We start from the raw sequence: 20080 nt of genomic DNA, 5'->3' as shown, positions 1-20080 counted from the left end.
AAAGGAAATTTCAGGACAGTGCAGATTTAAGATTTAAAACTAAGGAGTGGAGCCACAGAGCCTGTTGAAGCCTGTGTCCAAACACCTGTTGCCCTCTGTTAAATCATGTGAAAGATACTTAGGGGTGTGGGGCATCTCATCTGGAGATGTGTGCCATAGGAAGAAGTGAAATGACCGTAAGAGCTTTCTCTCACACTTCTCTTTAGTGTCTTTCATAACTGTTTTCCTACGGAAGGATGACATTTTACTCAACACAGGTTTAAGAGGAGAACTGTTTTAATGTCCTCCAAAAGAAAAATTTAAAATCACCTATCAACTAAAAGCGGGGGAAAGACATAGATGTGGGAAAAAGCCTCCACTCAATATATGTATGGTTTTTTGGGGTTTTTTTATTTTGCTTTTAAAACACATTCATAGTATCATGAGTATCTGAAAAGGTCCCATCAGTGATCTTTCCACTACTTAGGTGTGACATTTAGAGGAATTGTTCAGGTTTTCTTTTCTGTGAGTGATTGTCAATATTTATTCCGGGACTGGACTCGCTGCAAAGTCAACATGAAAGACCTCCCACTGCAGCCGGATGAATGGGCCACTTAGAGCAGAGATTTCAAATAATCCAGCTGGCTCTGTACTGGCACAGATGGGCAGCACTGGCCTGACCATCACTGTGGCTCAGCTGTGGGCACTGTAATAAACATCCTAGATTAGTGCTATTTCAAACTGCTACAGCTATTTCTGAAGCGGTCACTGGTTTACAGTCTGGCAAGGCTTTACTGCCCACTATAAGTATTTCAAGATACTACAATTAATCAGCTTTGAATAATTGCTGTTAACATTTTTGGCTTTTATCGCCAATTACTAGTTTATGAGATTTCCATTCCGGTGTACAGAAAGATATAACTCTTCTGGAAATGTGTTGTAAGGATTCATTACTTTAGTTATGTATGGTCTTTTGAACATACAAATTCCTCTAAAAATATCGATATTAAGGGATTTTGCATTAATTTCAAATGCCTTCCTGAAAATCTTAATGCCTAAATTATGCTTTTAAGGAAAACTTTAATCCTTAATACTCTATGACTTCTTTTAAGTGTATTTGTCTTTTAAGCATATGTAATCTTGGCAGACATCTGGGGAAAAACAAACAAGTAAACCAAGTGATGATCATAAAATTTACTTTGGTGTTCTTGAGCAATGTTTCCAGCCCCACATTCTGAAAAGTTGTGTGATTCAGTTAAAAGAATGAATACGTAACATGCCTTCTAATCCTTGGGTTCAGTTTTCAAGTTTTCTGCTGTACCATTACTGCAAGTAACTGAAAATTCTGAAAATAGTTGAGATTCTCACATTCAGCATGATTTTATGGCTGAAGCATTAGAGAAAAAAAATGGAAGACACACAGTAAATGTCAAGAGATGACAACAGACAGTATACGCTCATTTGTCTTTCCGAGTCAGCCAAACCTCTTGTATATGCTCATAGTGAGCTCCTCAGAGTTGATCAAAAAGACACTTGAAACTCAAGATAGATTTGATTGAAATCTATACTATAATAATTGCCTTTTTAAACTAAGAGAAACACAAAGTGATGATATGAGACGGGGGAAAAAATAGAAGCAAACACCTCTTTCTTTCATCATACTCTCCTTGTGGGAAGATCCTTCTTTTCGGTTTCAGTTAATCCATTGACCAAGTGGGTTGCCATAAACTCTGCCCAACCTCCTCTCATCCTTGAGAAGTTCTTCTTTCCATCACCTTGAGACCTGGCTGTGGTTGCTCCTCTTGGCAATCCCTGTCTGAACACCAGGCTTCCAACTCTGCTTGTTACTTCCGACCTCCCCTCCTCGCCACAGCCTGGACAGTGAGAGTTTCCTTCCTATAGCTCAGCAGCTCTCCAGGGAAAGACTTGGTCCCTCTCCTGCAGACAGTGTAGCCTAGCCTGGTTGCTCCTCTTTCTTAGAAGAATATAACATACAAACAATAAATGAAACTATGGCTTAATTGTATTACACTTCCATTGGTAAGTGAAATTTAAATTTGTTTTAGAACAGGATTTTTCCTTCTTCTCCCTCACATGTAATGATATACAGAAAATGCTAGTAAAAGGATTATTTTCAGAAATTTCATCTGCACCAAATTAAACACGAAAATTTCCAGTTATGGCTTAGGTCCACTGGGAGTCTTCTTGCTGTATAAACCTATATGTACATAAAAATGTGATCTGAAATACGTCTCTGTCCTGTCAATGCTTAGACAAGGAATTAGTAACTGAAGTGAGGTGGGATCAGGTGATTCTTCTCACCAACATCAGAGCACAGTGCGCTGGTGATTATTGACATCGTGTTGATTTTTCTTAAGTCTGGACTACACTGATCAAAGCAGTTTTGGATAACACACAGATACTTTGCAAATATGGCCTTCTTCAGGTGATGAAAATCATCTAGAATTTATATGTGGATTTGTTTTGTGTAAACCCTGTACTGTTGTTTACATGGGAATAACTTTGAAACAACCATTTGGTAACCTAGCATGTCGCTTTCTTTCCGTCTTAAATTCTTAAGTTTGTGATGTCCATTTTTTATGTCCGAATGGTACCTCCATTTACTATCTATATGTTCTGTAGGATCTGTGCTTGGGCTAAAACTAAAAAGGGGAAGAAAAAGGTAGAACTGTGTTTCTGGGGTGTGAATGTATGTGGACGCTTGTGAGTATGGATGCTGAAATCTCTTTAATTCTGGACTAAACCTCCCCTCCTCGCCACAGCCTGGACAGTGAGAGTTTCCTTCCTATAGCTCAGCAGCTCTCCAGGGAAAGACTTGGTCCCTCTCCTGCAGACAGTGTAGCCTAGCCTGGTTGCTCCTCTTTCTTAGAAGAATATAACATACAAACAATAAATGAAACTATGGCTTAATTGTATTACACTTCCACTGGTAAGTGAAATTTAAATTTGTTTTAGAACAGGATTTTTCCTTCTTCTCCCTCACATGTAATGATATACGGAAAATGCTACTAAAAGTATTATTTTCAGAAATTTCATCTGCACCAAATTAAACACGAAAATTTCCAGTTATGGCTTAGGTCCACTGGGAGTCTTCTTGCTGTATAAACCTATATGTACATAAAAATGTGATCTGAAATACGTCTCTGTCCTGTCAATGCTTAGACAAGGAATTAGTAACTGAAGTGAGGTGGGATCAGGTGATTCTTCTCACCAACATCAGAGCACAGTGCGCTGGTGATTATTGACATCGTGTTGATTTTTCTTAAGTCTGGACTACACTGATCAAAGCAGTTTTGGATAACACACAGATACTTTGCAAATATGGCCTTCTTCAGGTGATGAAAATCATCTAGAATTTATATGTGGATTTGTTTTGTGTAAACCCTGTACTGTTGTTTACATGGGAATAACTTTGAAACAACCATTTGGTAACCTAGCATGTCGCTTTCTTTCCGTCTTAAATTCTTAAGTTTGTGATGTCCATTTATGTCCGAATGGTACCTCCATTTACTATCTATATGTTCTGTAGGATCTGTGCTTGGGCTAAAACTAAAAAGGGGAAGAAAAAGGTAGAACTGTGTTTCTGGGGTGTGAATGTATGTGGACGCTTGTGAGTATGGATGCTGAAATCTCTTTAATTCTGGACTAAAGCATATACTCTTTTCTCCTCTAGACTGGCATATAGTGATTTCGTACATTTGAGTGCAAAGCAGAAAAAAATCCAAAATGCCTTTTTTTAAGATACGCTAAGCATCTTCAGTTGTCACTGAACAAAATTTAAAATATGAATTATTTTTATTTTTTAAAATTAGCACCTCAGCAAGTGCTTAATTCTGCTTAACAGATCCAGCTTTGCAATTAGGGTAGTACTAGTGTGTACTGTCCTTCTGCTCATTTATCACTGATACTGATACAGTGCTGAAGACACCTCTAAGATGTCTTTACAAATGCTATATGTTCAAAAGATGTAAAGCCTGGCGTAGGATGCAAAAAGCACTTAGATAGTCAATTATCCTTGTTAGGACTCTGCAGCTGCTTGGCAAGGAGTGTTGTGTCCATTATGGCTAGAGCCAGTCTGAGTGATAGAGTGATTTAAAATAAACAACTGAGAGGAGAAAATTGAAAGGAGTTGGAATAGTATAGTCTGCCATTCTTCATCCCCAATATATTTCACTTTTAATTCTGTATGTACAAGTCTCCTTACTGTGTGTTTTTGAACTCCCAGTTGTATAGGAATAATGTTTCAGTGCATCTTGGGACCATCTATTTTTGTTTTGTGGTTTCTTTACATTTTAGTAAACCTCTTCCCTTTCATTATAGGAGACTGACATAAAAATAATATTTTCAATATGCTGTTTTTATTTATCTACATTCTGTCATGATATACTTTGATGTAAGTTTTTAATTTTGCTTCAGCTTTCAGCTGTTGTAGCAGTTACTGCTCAAGGTCACCGATGAGGTTAGCCACAGTAGCACAAAACAATTTCCTGTTCTCACAGCCCAGGTAGCATTTGGATGTGGATTAAATTTTACCACATTTTCCAGTAGCCAGACACAATTATTTCTAATGAGCTTTAAATTGCTTCTAGAACATGTATTTCAAAACTTAGTGTGGTAATCCATTCAGTGATAGCAACTTCATAAGATAACAGTTCTTCTTCAAAATTTTGGTTAAAGTGGTTCTTGCTGTAGAACAGGTATTTTTAATCAGCATCTTAGCTTAAAAGTGGAGTGCTCACTGGTCTCGGTTGCCGTTGGTCTGCTCTCCTCTCTTTTGTCATAGTGGTTTCAGAATATATTGTTCTTCATTACTGACTCAGATTTCATAGTCGGTTTCTTTTGGCAAATTTATCTTGGCACTATGCATGCTTGTTGTGCTGATTTGAGAGGTTTTATGCATGTTTTGTTGTTGCGGAAGCTTTAAAAAACTTAGTTTTTGAAGCTCACTCTCATCTTTACGATTCATGTTTTCCTTTTGTTTTCTATATACGGCCACTTCTTTATACTGCCCTAGCGTTCTGAATGCCTGGAAAGCGTACATTCAAAACCATCTTTATGGGGCAGTGGCGAATAATAAAAATAGGAAAGGGGAAAAGGCAAAAAACACTTTTTCTCTATAAATGTGATAGATTTTCACCACCTTTGTTCCATCTCACCAAAGTCTTTTTTTATCTTCATCTAATTCACACATGTTAAAACATGATTTAGTTGTATTATTATACATAGCGCTTATTGGACTGAAATCTAGAACAAGCCCTGCTTAAATGAAACTCAGCCATAAGGAAATCATTTTTGTATTATAGCTTCTACTGTAAAAGCAATTAAGGAGGAGAACTGAAAGGGAAGCTGCCTGTCCTGACATGCTCCCGCATCTAGGAAGGAGTGAGGGAATGAGCTGTGCAAAGAGCTCTGGTGCGTATTGCCTGTGGGATTCTGAGGCACGGTGATGTTATCTTCGGTCAGAGCATCCCAGTTTGTTTTTTTGCTGGCTTTGTGTTCCCCCTCTGCATACACATACTTTCTTCCTCCAGCTCCTTTGTTTATGTACTAAGTAGTCTTTCGGTAATGAAATGCTTAAATTGTCAGCCAAATTCAAGCCCTTACTTCCTATGTAGCAGTTTTGCCCAATATCTTTAAAAATCCTTTTCTTATTTCTGTCAGAATTTTGTATCACCTCTGAGGCTCAGAGAGTTTATAATTTTTGTAAGTGACGTTGCTGTCAAATGCAGGGCAAAAAGTTGTATTAAAGGAAATTATTGAGAATTTTGAAAGTCAGTATATTTTAAGATTGTATGATACAATTTCTCCCACATTAAGAAGAAATCAGTGCAAGTTGGATTTTTTCATTTGATTTCTAACTCAGTAGTAACACTGAAACTTCACTGATTAGTCTCTACAGAGTTTTCATTTTGACAGGAGCTATGAATTTCAAACACAATTTTTAAATTCAGCATGTGAGAGGTCACTTTTACGTTGATTTAATTTCTTTAAATTGTTTCTTTTAACAATAGGAGTTTATAAAATTGTATTTTAGTCCTCCACTACAGGGATTATAAATGTAAGCATATCTTCAGTAGCTGAGGAGTTGTTCTTGACCTGATTCCAAGTACCTAGTAAATTAGTTTATGTTCAGTAGTATCCATGGTGTGTAAAAATATTCCCCTGAAGCTCCTGCTAAATGTTACAAGTAGATAATTCTTTTTTTATCTAATCAGGCATAGCACCGTACTTCATATTTTTTTTCAATAACTAATGCTAAAACACTAGTCTTTGTTCTAGCACTGCATCCCTTGAATCATAGGCTGATGGCTTGGGGCATTGGTAACAGGCACCGCGTGGTCTTTCACCTCTGCTGCTAATTTGAAATCAGCTGTTCCCACTCTTAGGCCCTTTTAAAATGAGTCCATGAACACAGAATAGTTCTCCGTGGACTCTGTCCAGTTGCAAAAAGCGGTTTTTAATCTTGCACTAGACCCAAATTCTTCTCAGTGTTTTCATTAGAAGGGCTAGGCACCAAATTCCTCTTCTCCCATGCCTGCGCGGGGTGAGGCAGTGTGAGAGAACAGGGGTTGTGCCTTCCTATATCGAATGCTTGATGTTGATCACTGGATTGAAAGTTTTAATTATGGGGTGATTTTTTTGTGAAGTAATAAAAATGGTAGAAGATCAGCACTAGTGGATACCTCCTAGAATTCATGTTCCCAGGCTAAGGGATTCCTAGGGTTTTTCCAACTTATTTCCTCATCATCCGGTTTTTCCATCGACTTCCAATTAATTTCCATATTAAGTACATAATTGCCTTGTTGACAACTACTAAGCTCTTTCCATCTGTTGTTGCATATTACACTGAGTACTTCAAGGACCTACGATTGCACCATGTCATGCTTGGAGAGCTCAGCTATAAACTCAAGGCTGTTACTTTCTTGGATCCAGAACTTTGTCTTTGCTTATTTCTGAAGCCAGATATATATTTGTGTTATTAAAGTAGGGATTTTTCTACAGAGAATTTGGTAGCGGAGAAGACCAGATAAGGTTAGCTTACAGCACACTTACCTTTTTGTCTGCTTTTTGCCCTAAGAATTGTACACTGTTTGCATAGTGGCTTTCAAAAACAGTGTGTGCCTTACCACTTTATCTCACAGACAGAATTTTGTATTTCATTTTATTTTTTTCACAGAACTTGAAATTCACTGATATTCTCAGTAACTAGACTAGGTCTTCTCAAAAAGATCAATTCTAATTAAGATGACCTGGCTGGGGTATCTTAAATGGGGCACTGTAGGAAGCTAAATGGAGTTTAATTTTATGTAAATGCCATTTCTCGGTAATGTAAAGTATTACAATAAATGAATATCCAGGTACACTAGAAGACATTCTTCTTTTTCTGCTATGTTTTACTTTTCAAAGAGGATCTTTTGCATGCCGGTCATTTTTAGTATAACAGAGATTTAACACCATTTGGAATTAATTTCTATGCAGTAGCAGTCACTGGAATTGTACCCTCTTCCCCAGTTACACTGTGTTACTGACTACAGCATTTGGGGTAGTAGAGGTGCTCATAAGACCATTTACAGTATTGTAACCATTCTGTATTTTTCATTCATAAATTTTATTTTATTTTTTATTGAGGGCTTGATTTTGATTGTAAGTGACGATCTTTCCTAGCTAAATATTTGATTGTTCTTCTCCCTTCCGTAATTCTAGTGACACCATTCCGGCTTCTCACAAACTCCAGTTTCTTCTTCTAAGCAATCCCTGATCATACTCCCAGTCTTTTTTTGTAAATCCACTTTTCCTTTACAACCTGATGGATAAATTGCCTTGTACTTGCTAGAAGTGGTGAACAACATTAATGTTTTAAACAGTAACTTATGCCTTTCCTCTTTGCATCAAATGATACCAAATGGGTGATACTTTGATGCGTTGGGTGTTTAGAAACAAGGTTTTCCCCCTCATTTTTCTAATTATATGATGTAAACTCCTCATTGTCAGTAATCAATAGCATTAAGAAAAAGAATTAAAATAAGGCAGGTATATGATTTGCAGGTGGAAATTTGCATGGGTAGAAAGCAGAGCTGTGTAGAGACAGACCCAGTTTAATATTAGGCCTCAATATGTATTAAACAATACTATGCAATCAGAGGTCTGTGTCATCTCAGGCAAGTTTTTAGGGGCATTTTTTAATTGCCTATTACAAAAGCAAAACTGAGTTGTCATAACTACCTCTCTCAACTGGCGATGTTTGGAATTGTGAATAGCTAATGTCCAGTTCACTCATTGCTCCTTCATCCAAGTTGTCATCATAGCCATGACAACTAGGTTAGACACTGAAAGCAGACGAGCTGAGCATCTGATCTGTAGACTGTTGTGCTTTTATTTGTAGGAATACTTCTAAAAATGTACAGGTTTGTGTTATTTTCCTCTAGTTAAAATTACCAAGAATGATGAGCAGTAACAAAGTGAAGACCTGGCACTTGGTTTTTGTGCAGGTGAAGCTTGGCAAGGTCAACATCAGATGAGGTCAACCTAGTAAGGCTACTTCATGGTAGAACTGAAGTACTTAATCTTTGCTGTGTTCATTCTGCTGTTTTAGCTCACTTTCATTAATTACTTCAGGTTAAAAAAAAATTTGTCATGAAGACAAACTAACTCTGGGGTGCTGTGAAGATGAGCATTAAATTATTACAAGATACTTAGAAAACTTAGTAATGAGGCCTTGTGAATAATTAGATTTCTACAGAGGATTGCAGCGGGATCTACTGCACTGCTGCACAGTGGATCCAAAAGTCACTATTGCCTGTTAACAGCAACAGCAAATATTTACAGTTAGCTGTTATTTTTACATTATAAACATGGATTTTAATTAAAAAGTCATTCCCATCTGTGACTGGTAAAATAGAGGCTTTTGTAATGGACATATTTGTTTTCTGAGGGATATATTTAGTGTGTGTATACATCAGCAACCATCCCAAGAGACTGTCATGGTAATGGATCAAAACCAGGCTTTGCTGCAGCATGAGAAACTATAAAACCATGTGTTGCAACTCTGTTCAGATTAAGGAATTCGCGCTGATAGACCCAGTCGTGGTCTGGCTGTATATCAATGATGGGAATTCCATAGCTTATATTTTAAATTTTACATACTAATTCCTTGGTGGCTTTCAAGCTCTAGTCATGCTTACTTAACAGATCTTTTACATCAAATGCAGAAACAATTTTTCTTCCAAACAGTAATGAAAATAAAAACAAAAAATAAGTTTAGATAGTGCCATCAAAATATTTTAGATTTGCAGCTGCTTATATAAGTTTCTTTCTTTCTTTCTTTTTATGAAAACAGGTAATCAGATCCTCTCTCTTGGGACTTTGTCAAAAGATCAGGTTTATCCGTTGAAACTCAAGGGCATTTCCATCTGTTACTCTGCACTCAAATCTGCCCTATGTGGAAATTATGTCAGCTTTGGCGTCTTCAAGTTGTACGGGGACAACCACTTTGACAATGTACTTCAGGCCTTTGTCAAAATGCTGCTTTCAGTATCCCACAGTGACTTGCTAGTAAGCGATTACTCATCTTGGGAGTCTTTACGTGAAATATGAAATAACACCACCACAGGCTTTGTATTGTTATAATGAGACAGGGGGATCTAGAACAGCTCAAATGTATTTTTCAGTTCAATTACTTGAATTTATTTACACAGTAACATCTAAAATACAGGTATGGATGGACCTGCCACGTGAAACAGGAGCTCTTCAAGAATTTTTACTAGGCTTGTCGTGAAAGAGAAAACCGCAAAATTTTGTTCCTTTCTGTACTTGCAAACCCATTTAGGTTGCCCGCATGCCCTGTAAAACATCCTCACATATTCAGCCACTCTGCAATTACTTTCAGTCTGTAAATTGTCACTGTGTATTCCCCGTAAAATTTAAAACTTCAATTTTAAAGTACACCATGTTCCCACTTCTCTGTGGGAAGACAACAGATCTTGCGCAAAATTTGAACTGTGACGTTTTCTTCATGACACTTTAGTTCAGAACTGTCATTTTCTTGCAGGAAGGGACAAATCTGAGATAGTTAAAGATGGTTAATGCCCAGATTTATGCTTGCTGCATAAAGAAAGTCCTTGAAACTGCAAAGTTGCTTTCGATTAAAATCGGTGTACTGGTTGTACAGTAAAGTGTGCATATGTGGCACATTCCTAGCCATCCAACAATAAATGCCCTAAATAAGAGTCCTTAAGAGTAGGATGCTGATTGGGCCAATGGGTTCAAGCAAGTGCCTTTGCCTGCACGGAGCCTGTTACAGGACCTCACTTAAGCACAAAAAAAAGTCCATCTCTGAGGTGATTTGGGGAGATCTGTGATAAATCTCCATAAGATTTCCTGCAGAAGGTAAGATACGGGCCGTAATCCTGTCAAACTGACACCCTGGGCAGAACGCTATACTGCTTTTACTAGACTGATAGCTGTGTAGAATGTCAAAGCATGATAGTGTTATTGTATTATTCTGAGCTTATTTTAAATTAATAGTGAGTTTATATCCTACGGTAAATTTGAAAAGTTTAAAATGAAAAACTTTAAACTTTAAAAGTTTAAATTTTAAAATCTACCGAAGACAAGAAAGTATTTTGTCTCTATAAGTATTTTGATTTAATGGCTAAATTAGAATTTATCACATCACAAAAACTGTAAGTTCGTTCTTCTATCATCTGTTAATGTTGTTAATATTAGTCGATGGTAATATCTATATTTACTATGAATGTGTACTCTTTTTTTCAGCAATATCGAAAACTAAGCCAGTCTTATTACCCACTTTTGGAGTGTTTGACCCAAGATCATATGAGTTTCATTACCAGTTTAGAACCTCACGTCCTAATCTATATTCTTACCTCAATATCTGAAGGACTTACTGCAGTAGGTAAGAATTACTTACACTCAGCTAAAGAAAGAATTCAAGTATTTAGGTATCTAGGATTTCCAAAGAAGCACATTAGTTTGTATCTTAAAAAATGAATATCAAGTGACTATGGAAGACGCTGTTTTTTGAACATTTTAAGAATGTGACTATTTCGGTTAATGGAGCTAAGTTCTTTTAAACATCTAACCTGTAGGTTTTTACAGATAGTATTTTTAAATTGTCTTTTCTTACAAGCCAGAATTGTTAAAATTATTAATGTGCCTCCACTAGGATTGTACTGAAAATTCATGCGAATGTTATTCAGAAGTAAAATCTATTAATATGTGTACAGGAATCTGTGGGGTTTTGTTTTTATTTGATCAACATAGCTGTTGTATAAATAATGCTTGTTCTGCACAGCTGTGATATGATTTGAGAAATTTAAAGGTATCTTTATCCATGGAAAAAAGAAACTAGTTATTCAGTACTTCCTGAACATACTTTAGAGGAGAATCAGTGTAACAGAAGCATACTCGGAGTAACGATAAAAATACAGCAGTTTGATTGCAGTCCATTTCATTCTCTTGTACGGTTTAATTTATGCTTTTTAACCAGGTGACTGTCCCAACGTTTGGGGTTTGGGGGTGGGGAGGGCTGGTAGCCTAAAGTCATTTGGAATATGGAGAAGGAGACTGAGGATTTGGAGGAAGAAAAAATAAATCATGCAGTTACATTCTGATCACCTAGGAATGCCATGCATTTATATAGTTTTTGACTGAGCAGCTGTTCAAAACCTTACAGTAGTATTTATTGATTAGGGTGGTTATTAAGGAAAAAAAAATAGGAACGTATAACATTAGTGTGTATAGATGTTACTCTATAATAGCTGGTGTTTCTCATTACCGCCAAGTGTCAGTCAAGCCCCATAGGAATGCGTGAATGCACCGAGACTCACAAAGCATTTGCTATGTTAAACACATTCAGCAGTTTTTGCTGCAACAGGGAAACCACTCTTAGAAAATGGGTAGTGAATAGCTAAGCAACAGTAGCAAAGAAGTATTCAGGTCATTTTATTATATAATGCTGAAATCCATCTTCTCCCAGATACTTTTGAGTGCTTTGTCACCTGTAATGATGGTACTAGGCTGGTTCTGCCGGGAGTCTGCCTGTTGATCGTTTGCAAATGGATCTATTGTACTGAATGTTAGCTTGACTGACAGCTACCAATTTAGCAAGCCCTGTTCCTGGTCTCTGTTACTGCTCCACATTACATCTTTTCTATCTGAGATACTGGATATATTCATTTTGATAATTCACTAGCATACCAAGTTTGCTTTAACCATCTCTTTGAAACCCAATTTGAATTCATGTAAAAGAGAGAGAAGAAGATGTAAAAGCTGTGTAAGCTTCATCTTTCATGTGTTATGTTTATTTTCCCCTCTCACAAAGTGTTGATCTCTCACTCAAAGCGGGGAGGAGGAGTAAAAAAAAGTATGTATTTCCAATTTTAGCTTTAAACTTTTGTGGTTTAGGTATCTGGGAGTTTAGTCGTGAAGAATTATTAATTTTTAGGAACGTAGGTGTTTTGCTAGAAAACTTGTATTTGGTGGAATTCCTGATATTCTGCTGAGAAAAGTATCCAGAAAAATTTTAACAGCTCACTTTTTTTCACATTTCATAAACTGTAGACTTTCTTAGCTAATGCTCTCCTTCAGTTCATCGTAATGTCTTTAAAGTACCTAAGATAAATACAAACATACGAGACTAAAACAAAGTGTGTCAGAATTTTTAACTTCACCTGACTTCACTGAAGGCTTGATGCAGTCCATCAAAAGCTATTATGCTCACTTTCATGTTCATTTTTTTCTTTGTTTGCTCTGATTCCTCCAAACTAAAGTAGTTTTTCAGTCTCCGAGACTTGCCAAATCTATCTGTCTGTCAGCAAGACCTGGCTGTTTCCATACTGCCCAGAGAGGATGTGGAATCGCCATCCTTGGAGATATTCCCAGGTGCTGGACACAGTCCTGAGGAACCTGTCTGATGTTGACCCTGTTTTGGGCAGGAGGTTGGACTGGGGGATGGTCCCATTTGGTTTCTGCCACCACCTTTAGGATCCTACTGGTATTTTCCCTACGTTTTCCACTTGTATTCTCTAGCTTTCCAAAACAATTTTTGATTCTGTCCAAATGCCTGTGCAGCCCCTAGTCTTTGTGAATGTGTCTTGCACATTAAGAGTAATACTTACTTTCCATGATTAGTCAGCTGAAAAATGCTTCTTTTTTACCTTTCATGTTGAAGTGATAAAGTGATTATTTTTCCTTAATATCATGTTTCTTAATACTGCATGTATCAGTATCTTAGTACTGCATATTGATGTCAGCCATTAAGTGACTCATTTGTGTTCAAGATGTTTTATTTTCGTAGTGAGCTGAATAATTTTCCGTACTCTTATAACGACATGTCCAGATGAACTACTCTTTGGTCAGTTTATAGCTATTTACTTACTTATTTTTAATCATCTCAAGAGTTAGTTACCTGTCACTGCGTTTTCTTAAGAGTCATTCTTCTAAATGTTTTATCCCTTTTAAAATTTTGGTATTTGGGACATCACCAATTGTCAGACAGTGAAATACAAATTAATTTCTTACGTGTTACTTGGTCACATACACCCTTCTGCCCTTGGAAAATGGGAAAGTAGATCCAAGCGTTGCCTTTTTCACTGAATTATATCAGTGCCACAAAAACATCTCAGAATAGTAGGGCTCAGGGCTATAAGCCATCTGAGGGGGAATTGTGTTTTAAACTGATTAGAACATACAAGTCATTTTCAGAAATGTTTATAAAAATGAAATAGCTGTCTTTTTTATTTTAAAAATTAAATACCAGGAGATCACTTCTCTTTCACGGGGAAAAAAGTATCTGACTTTTTTTCTCTATTCTCTTTACATATGTGAAACCTTCGGGACTCTCATTGTTGTCAGCTGTAGGATAAACATTCCCCAAATCCTTATTTCTGAGGAGTGCTCATTCTGTTGCTGAGTAAATACCTTGCTTGATTCCACGCTTTATAAACACTGTGAAAGAATATGTATTCCTTCTGAAGCGCCTAGCTGTAAATCAGCTATAATGGAAGTCCTCATCTAAGCTTTTATTGCGAGGATAAACACTCCAATAGTTCTCTTCTAAAGTGTTTACCTGGCTTTTTCTCAGCTGACTCAGTGGATCAGAGCCTTTTAATGTAGTCTGCCTGGCATGTTGTCACTAATCTCTGCAAAGCTTTTCTAATTCTCATATGATTAATAGTATAGTATGCTATTCATTGAGGAAAAGGTAAAACATTTTTTCTGTCTTGCTGCCTAATTTAGATGTTAAATTGCTAAATCCATTTACTTTCCAGGTTTAGTCTCGAAGGCAAATAATGCCAGTATTGAACTGTAAGCAATTGATGGACAGCAAAAATACCACTTAACTCCCTTTCCTTGCCTTTATGTGAAAAACGAAACAAAATCTTTTAATTTGCAGAGATTCAGCAGTGTCATTAAACTGTTGAAAAATAATTCCCCTTCAGCATGCTGTTGTCATATTGTTGAGACCAAAAGGCATCCTCAAGTTGTTTGGGGGGATTTGTTGGCTTTTTAAAAATAATATAACCCATTCTAACATACATGCTCAACTTCCAGTTACTTGAGCTAATGGCTGATTGGAATTGCCTACATAAGGCAAAAACACACAGACAATAAAAAAGTGCATGTAAAGTTAGTCCCCAAAACATGAACTGAATGCATACTGGCGAAGAAGAAACCAAAAGAGCTGGTTGAATGCGATGGTGACTGGTGCCGGAGTCGTCATCCTTGTCCCCTGCCCACCACCGGCACCTACCTTGCCATCAAGTAAGTCCAGAGAGCTCAGTTTTGTTTGCCAAAACTGTTACTGGATCCGTGCTGACACACATGGAGGTGGTTTTGGCGTTTTCTGTAACCATGGCCTGCTTGCTTCATGATCCAAATAATCAGTTCACGGGTGATACAGCTGAGTTGACCAGAAGTGAGAAACATGGTTTGACTGCATTTTTCCTGATTATCCCAAGCTTTTATCTCAGTTTCTTTTACAGTTCTGTCTTTATTCTGTCTTCTCCACCCATTTCTTCTGTCCATAGCCCAGAATTGGTAGCTCCTTGTTGCTCTTGTTTGTTCTGTTTATTTGGCTGGCTGGGTTGTCTCACTAAGATTTAGTGAGAACGCTATTCTGCTCCAGCACAAGGTTCCACATGCCCAGAAGAGTCATTCAAGGGAGTTTGCCTGACGCTCCCTCTCTGTTATATCCTTGCAATCAAAAGGAAAAATGAGCATAGGGAAGCATATTTGATATATAGTTATGGGCAAATTTAAGTAGCTCTTAACACTCATATCAGATTCTCATGAGCAAATGATAGCATAGACCTGTCTGCTGTCCTGCTAAAATCACTTACTGTCGAATGTAAAATATCTACTTGTACAGTATCAGCATGTTTAGAACTACTGCTGTTTTGTAAACTGATGATAGTGATTTACTTTGTATTATTCAATTTGAAAAGAAATAGAGTTAAGCACTGGTTTAGAAATACAGCAGAGGCCTCCTATGAAATACGTATTTTCAAATCTCTCACTTGTTATTGATGATGATTCAATTCCACCATGAATTGCATTTCTAGTTTATATGCAGGACTGTTTTGGTTGAGAACACGGCGAGTGCCAGATTCTGCAGTCTTTACTTTGGCAAGACTCATAACTTTGAACTCGGCTTTGTTCTGGCAGTGCGTCTTAAGATCCTGCCCTGTTGAATTCTGTCCTAGGAAGCTCACTGGTCCAGTGGAGACAGAGTTGAGATGCTCCAGCTCGTTTCTGTGAGCTGTTAGATCGGCTGGTTGCTTTGGAAGATCAAGTCTTAGGAGACCACTTGTATCTTCTTTGCCTGTAAATGTTTCTTCAGTGTTTACTTCAAAACACTTAGCAAAATACAATTAGTTTTTAGATGGTGAAGGGTTAATAGCATCAGCACAGAGCTTAAGGAGTTAAGCAGACACAGATCAAAATACTTCAGTGTCTAGAGGGATGTGTTTAAATGAACACTGCAAGGTTGGCAGGCCTCCAAATTAGCATAGTTTAAAGAATTCAAAGTACATTTAATTGGATCCTTCAATCCCTTTTCGCTCAGAATGAGCATTTTAACAGTTTAATTCCTTTTGCAACCCCCACACATCCCTTACTCCAGTGGCTGATCTAAAATAAATACTGTGAACTGTGAAAGGCCTAGACAAGTTCTAGCTGAAGTCAGTGGCAACAGGATGGAGTCCTAAATGCTCCACTCATTTGGATCTGACGTTTGAAATTGCAGAGAGTATCAGGTAGGGCTAAACCTTGCACCTAGCAGGTTAAACCACTGCATGTACATAAGGAGCTTCAGTTGGTGTTGGTATTGCGAGGAGCCGGCATTTGTTTAAACATGTGGCTCTGGCCAGGATTACAGAACCGGAGCTGGGAGGCAGCACGGTTGTAAATGTCTGAGTCGCAGCCACTGGTCTTGGGGCCAAGGAGAATCTCAGGTGTCAGGGCAGAAGGAGACAGCAGCTGGCCAGGGGGAAGGGTGCACCACTGTTTTCAAGAGGAAGACGAGAGGAGCGTGCATGAGAACCAAGGTACACTGGTCTCATCGTGCTGATGCATGGAAGTGAGCAGAATCTTCTTTCACAGCGGCGGCACAGCAGGCAACACCTAGCAACAAAATAACTTACATAAATCAGACAGACATATTTACTCTGCAAATAGGCTTAAGCTTTTAATCTCCCTTACTTATAGAAACAGTAAGTAAAGATATGAAGTGGCTTTTGCTTCTGCTTTTCAACAGTATCCTCCTTTGCTGTCATGACTCTCGGTTTTGGGGACATTTCTGAAGTATTTGGTAGTGACTGCTGTAGTGTTGTTGCCAGCCATATTTAATGTACTTTAACCTACTTGAATTATCAGTTGTTAAGCAAAATGACTGACTGGCTGTTCTGTGATCACCCTTTTACGACCTTTAGTGGCCTTGCTCATTGTTTGCCACCTGACATTGATTGTAAGCTATTTGGGGCAGAGAAACATTGTATAATACTACTTGAGAAAAACCTGGACAACAGCTCTACTGGTTTAACCTTGCCTTTTCAGTAAGCAGATCAAAACAGAATTTTAGTTTCCGGGAATCTGGAGCCTTCTGAATGTGAAACTGAATACCAGTAAAATGTCAATCCTCATCCTGCACTTTCCAGTACGCAGAGGGGCAGCTGCGTTCATACAGTTGTGAATGAAGTTCACTGGAGTTCGTAGGATCTTCAGAACATGGAGCTATCCAGTTACTCAAAAGCAAAGGTTTAATAGCGCTGTGCATTAATAAAAGCAGTCTTCAAAGCTAGTCAACTCATGTATCAAAAATAGACTTGTCAATGTATCGATTAGCCTAATGTCAAAGAGATTATTAAAGTTGAGCTCTCCAAGTACTATAAAATGTCATTATTAATTATTCTTTTATGGAAACAATTTCAAAACTGTTTCATTTTTCACACAGATACAATTGTCTCCTCCAGCTGTTGCGCTAGTTTAGACTACATTGTCACCTACCTCTTCAAGCACCTCGCTAAAGAAGGCAAGAAGACTCTAAGAGGTAGAGAGATTTCACAGGATGGACAGAGATTGCTTCATTTCATGCAGCAGAACCCAGAAGTTCTACAGCAGGTGAATTAGCAGACTTTTCTATGGGGTATTATTACATTTCTGAATTTTCCTGATTTTTTTGTGGTACTGAACACCAGGGCAGCGTTGACTATTTAGTAACAGAACAAACCTCCCTACGCTAGTATGCAACCCTGAGTACCTTCAGCCATGTTCTCATGACAACCAAAGATTGAAGATATTTTTTTGTCATACTGAAAAGCGTAGATACTATACTTGGCTGTACAGTATCTTAAAACTTGGTGTTTCATTTTTGCTCATACAAAGAGGTGTGTGAGATCATCAATACATTTCTATAGACAAAAGGGAAGGAAAGCTCTATTTTAGGAGCAAGAAGAACAAATTCTGGCATTGAACTACACATTTTGGTAATGAAATGTGTAAATTGAATGGCTGTATGCTGTCGAGTTTGAATATTTTATTTTGCAGTAGGTGATTCAGTGGGATTTTTTCCTGTTAAAGGTAAATACAATAGAAACTAAATCTCATGCTTCTGAAAAGGAAGTGGCCGCTCTGCTGCTTAGGAGAGATTTCCCCTTCCCAGCTCCGTCAGGTTTATCACAGCCCAAGTACGTTACGGGGAGATCAGGATGTTCATAGCTACCTATCTCCACATTTGCTCTGTGCCACGTTCCCTTAAAATCTCATTAAACTATTTGAAAATGCATATTTTCAAGAATCTCTGGATTCCTAATGCAGTTGCAAAGATGCCGTTTCAGGAGACGTGTTTCACAGGTCTGGAGGCTTTTAACGAAAACAGAAGTTACTCACAAAAGGCCAATGACTAGCGTGGTCATCTCTGTGTTTCCCTAATAGGTACCGCTGTCATGTGGAAAAAACCCGGCATACTAGTCACCACATTTATTGTTGTCATTTGTTTACTGCTCTAATTGAAGGTGAAAAGTAACTAATGGTAGCTAATACATTCCTGGCAGTATATAGCATATTGTGAGAATATTAATGATGCTTATTATTGACATCCCTGTCAGAATATGATGCTTCCCTTGTCATATTACAGATTCTTATGTTTTATGTGCCTAATAGGGGTTTCATGGAAACCAGCAATGAAGTCAGCATTCGGGTATGTCAGATTGCTCCGTATTGTACCGTGCGTGCAATGATTTGAACGCAAAGGACAGAAAAGCAACCCGGGCTCTGGACTTCCCTGCATTTGTGGCAATCTTGATGTAATACTTTGGCTGTTAATATGCAGTAACCTTTCACTTCACGGCATTTGACTAGGCGGTGATCTGTCTTTATTAACTTCAGATTCTGCAGAATACGTTATATTTATTTTGAATGCAGGCTTTCACATACTCTTTTAAATATTAATGGCTGGTCTCCAGTAGTCAGCATAAATATGATTTGCATTAGCACTAGTCATATCATATTGAGTGCCTCTGATGTCAACTACTCAGCGTACTAATATCTGACATCATCTCCCGAGGTCACTGACAACTTTGACCTTTATTCTCATGCACAGTTTCTGTAGTCTCAGAAGCTCTTTTGAATTGATTTGAAATTTTGACTCTTCCCTTTATGAGGCAGTAAAATTGATAATTATTCAGATGGGAACTGAGCACTGAGTGAAAAATCAATTCCACCCGCTCTCTGCTGCGTATAAAATTACTTCTGAGTCTGCTGGACTGAACGGATGGCCAAGGTAAAAGCAGCAGGCAGAAATAGTAGAGAGGATTAGCTGGACGAAACTAATAGCCTAAAGGGATGGCTTTTGAGATGAGGGAGTGGGCCGGTTGGGGGTTATTATCAGCAATGATGGGACTCATTGATCATATGTTTACATCAGGTTTCCATTGGGTTATAAATCAGCCCTGAATAGAAACGGAACCCAAGGCCTCGCGTTTTACCAGGGGGATGGTGTATTAGATTATTCTCACTTTCACACTCAGATGAAAAGTGAGACATTGATTATTCATCGGCTGGCCATTAAACACTGGCTTTATAGATGATTTGACTATCATGGAAGCTAATGAACAAGGTTGCTGCTTCATAACCAGCGGTTTCAGTTTTCAAGACATCTGTGTCGGTTAAGTAATGCGTAACCCTATTAAAAGGAATGGGTTACAAATTGCTTAACAGTGCTGAAAAACTAGACCCTAATGACTAATTGTGCTTTGAGTTTAGAGAGGGTTGTCAGCTCTTTAAACTAAACTGATGCAATGATAACTGCAATTATTTACTAGTTAGAACATTTCTTCCAAGTTGGATCTCTGGAAGTAGTTGGATAATTAAGATTTCCAGCAGCACTTTGAGGAATAGCCCGCCTCGGGTCGTACCGTTCGCTGTGGAGCTACGCAACGGCTCGACTTGCCGTTCTCTCTTTCCTCGAAAGACGCGGAAATCTCCCCGGGCTCTTCGGCCAGGTGGGGGACGCGGACTCTCCCCGGGACGGGCAGCGCCGGGCGCCGTGCCGCGCTGGCAGCGC

At 38.1% G+C, this 20080-nt stretch overlaps 1 protein-coding gene across 1 annotated transcript in view; it reads left to right on the top strand.

Annotated features, from left to right (window-relative positions):
- The window catches only part of RANBP17 (RAN binding protein 17), a 167854-nt gene that overhangs the window by 125369 nt on the left and 22405 nt on the right, over positions 1-20080 (top strand). The window contains exons 24-26 of the mRNA XM_009330034.1: positions 9338-9552; positions 10774-10912; positions 17471-17637. Of these exons, the coding sequence (XP_009328309.1) occupies positions 9338-9552; positions 10774-10912; positions 17471-17637 (521 nt within the window). The remainder of the gene's footprint in view (positions 1-9337; positions 9553-10773; positions 10913-17470; positions 17638-20080) is intronic.

The sequence above is a fragment of the Pygoscelis adeliae genome, unplaced genomic scaffold (genome assembly GCF_000699105.1).
Source record: "Pygoscelis adeliae isolate BGI_AS28 unplaced genomic scaffold, ASM69910v1 Scaffold248, whole genome shotgun sequence".
NCBI lineage: Eukaryota > Metazoa > Chordata > Aves > Sphenisciformes > Spheniscidae > Pygoscelis > Pygoscelis adeliae.
This window is presented reverse-complemented; position numbering and strand designations above follow the sequence as displayed.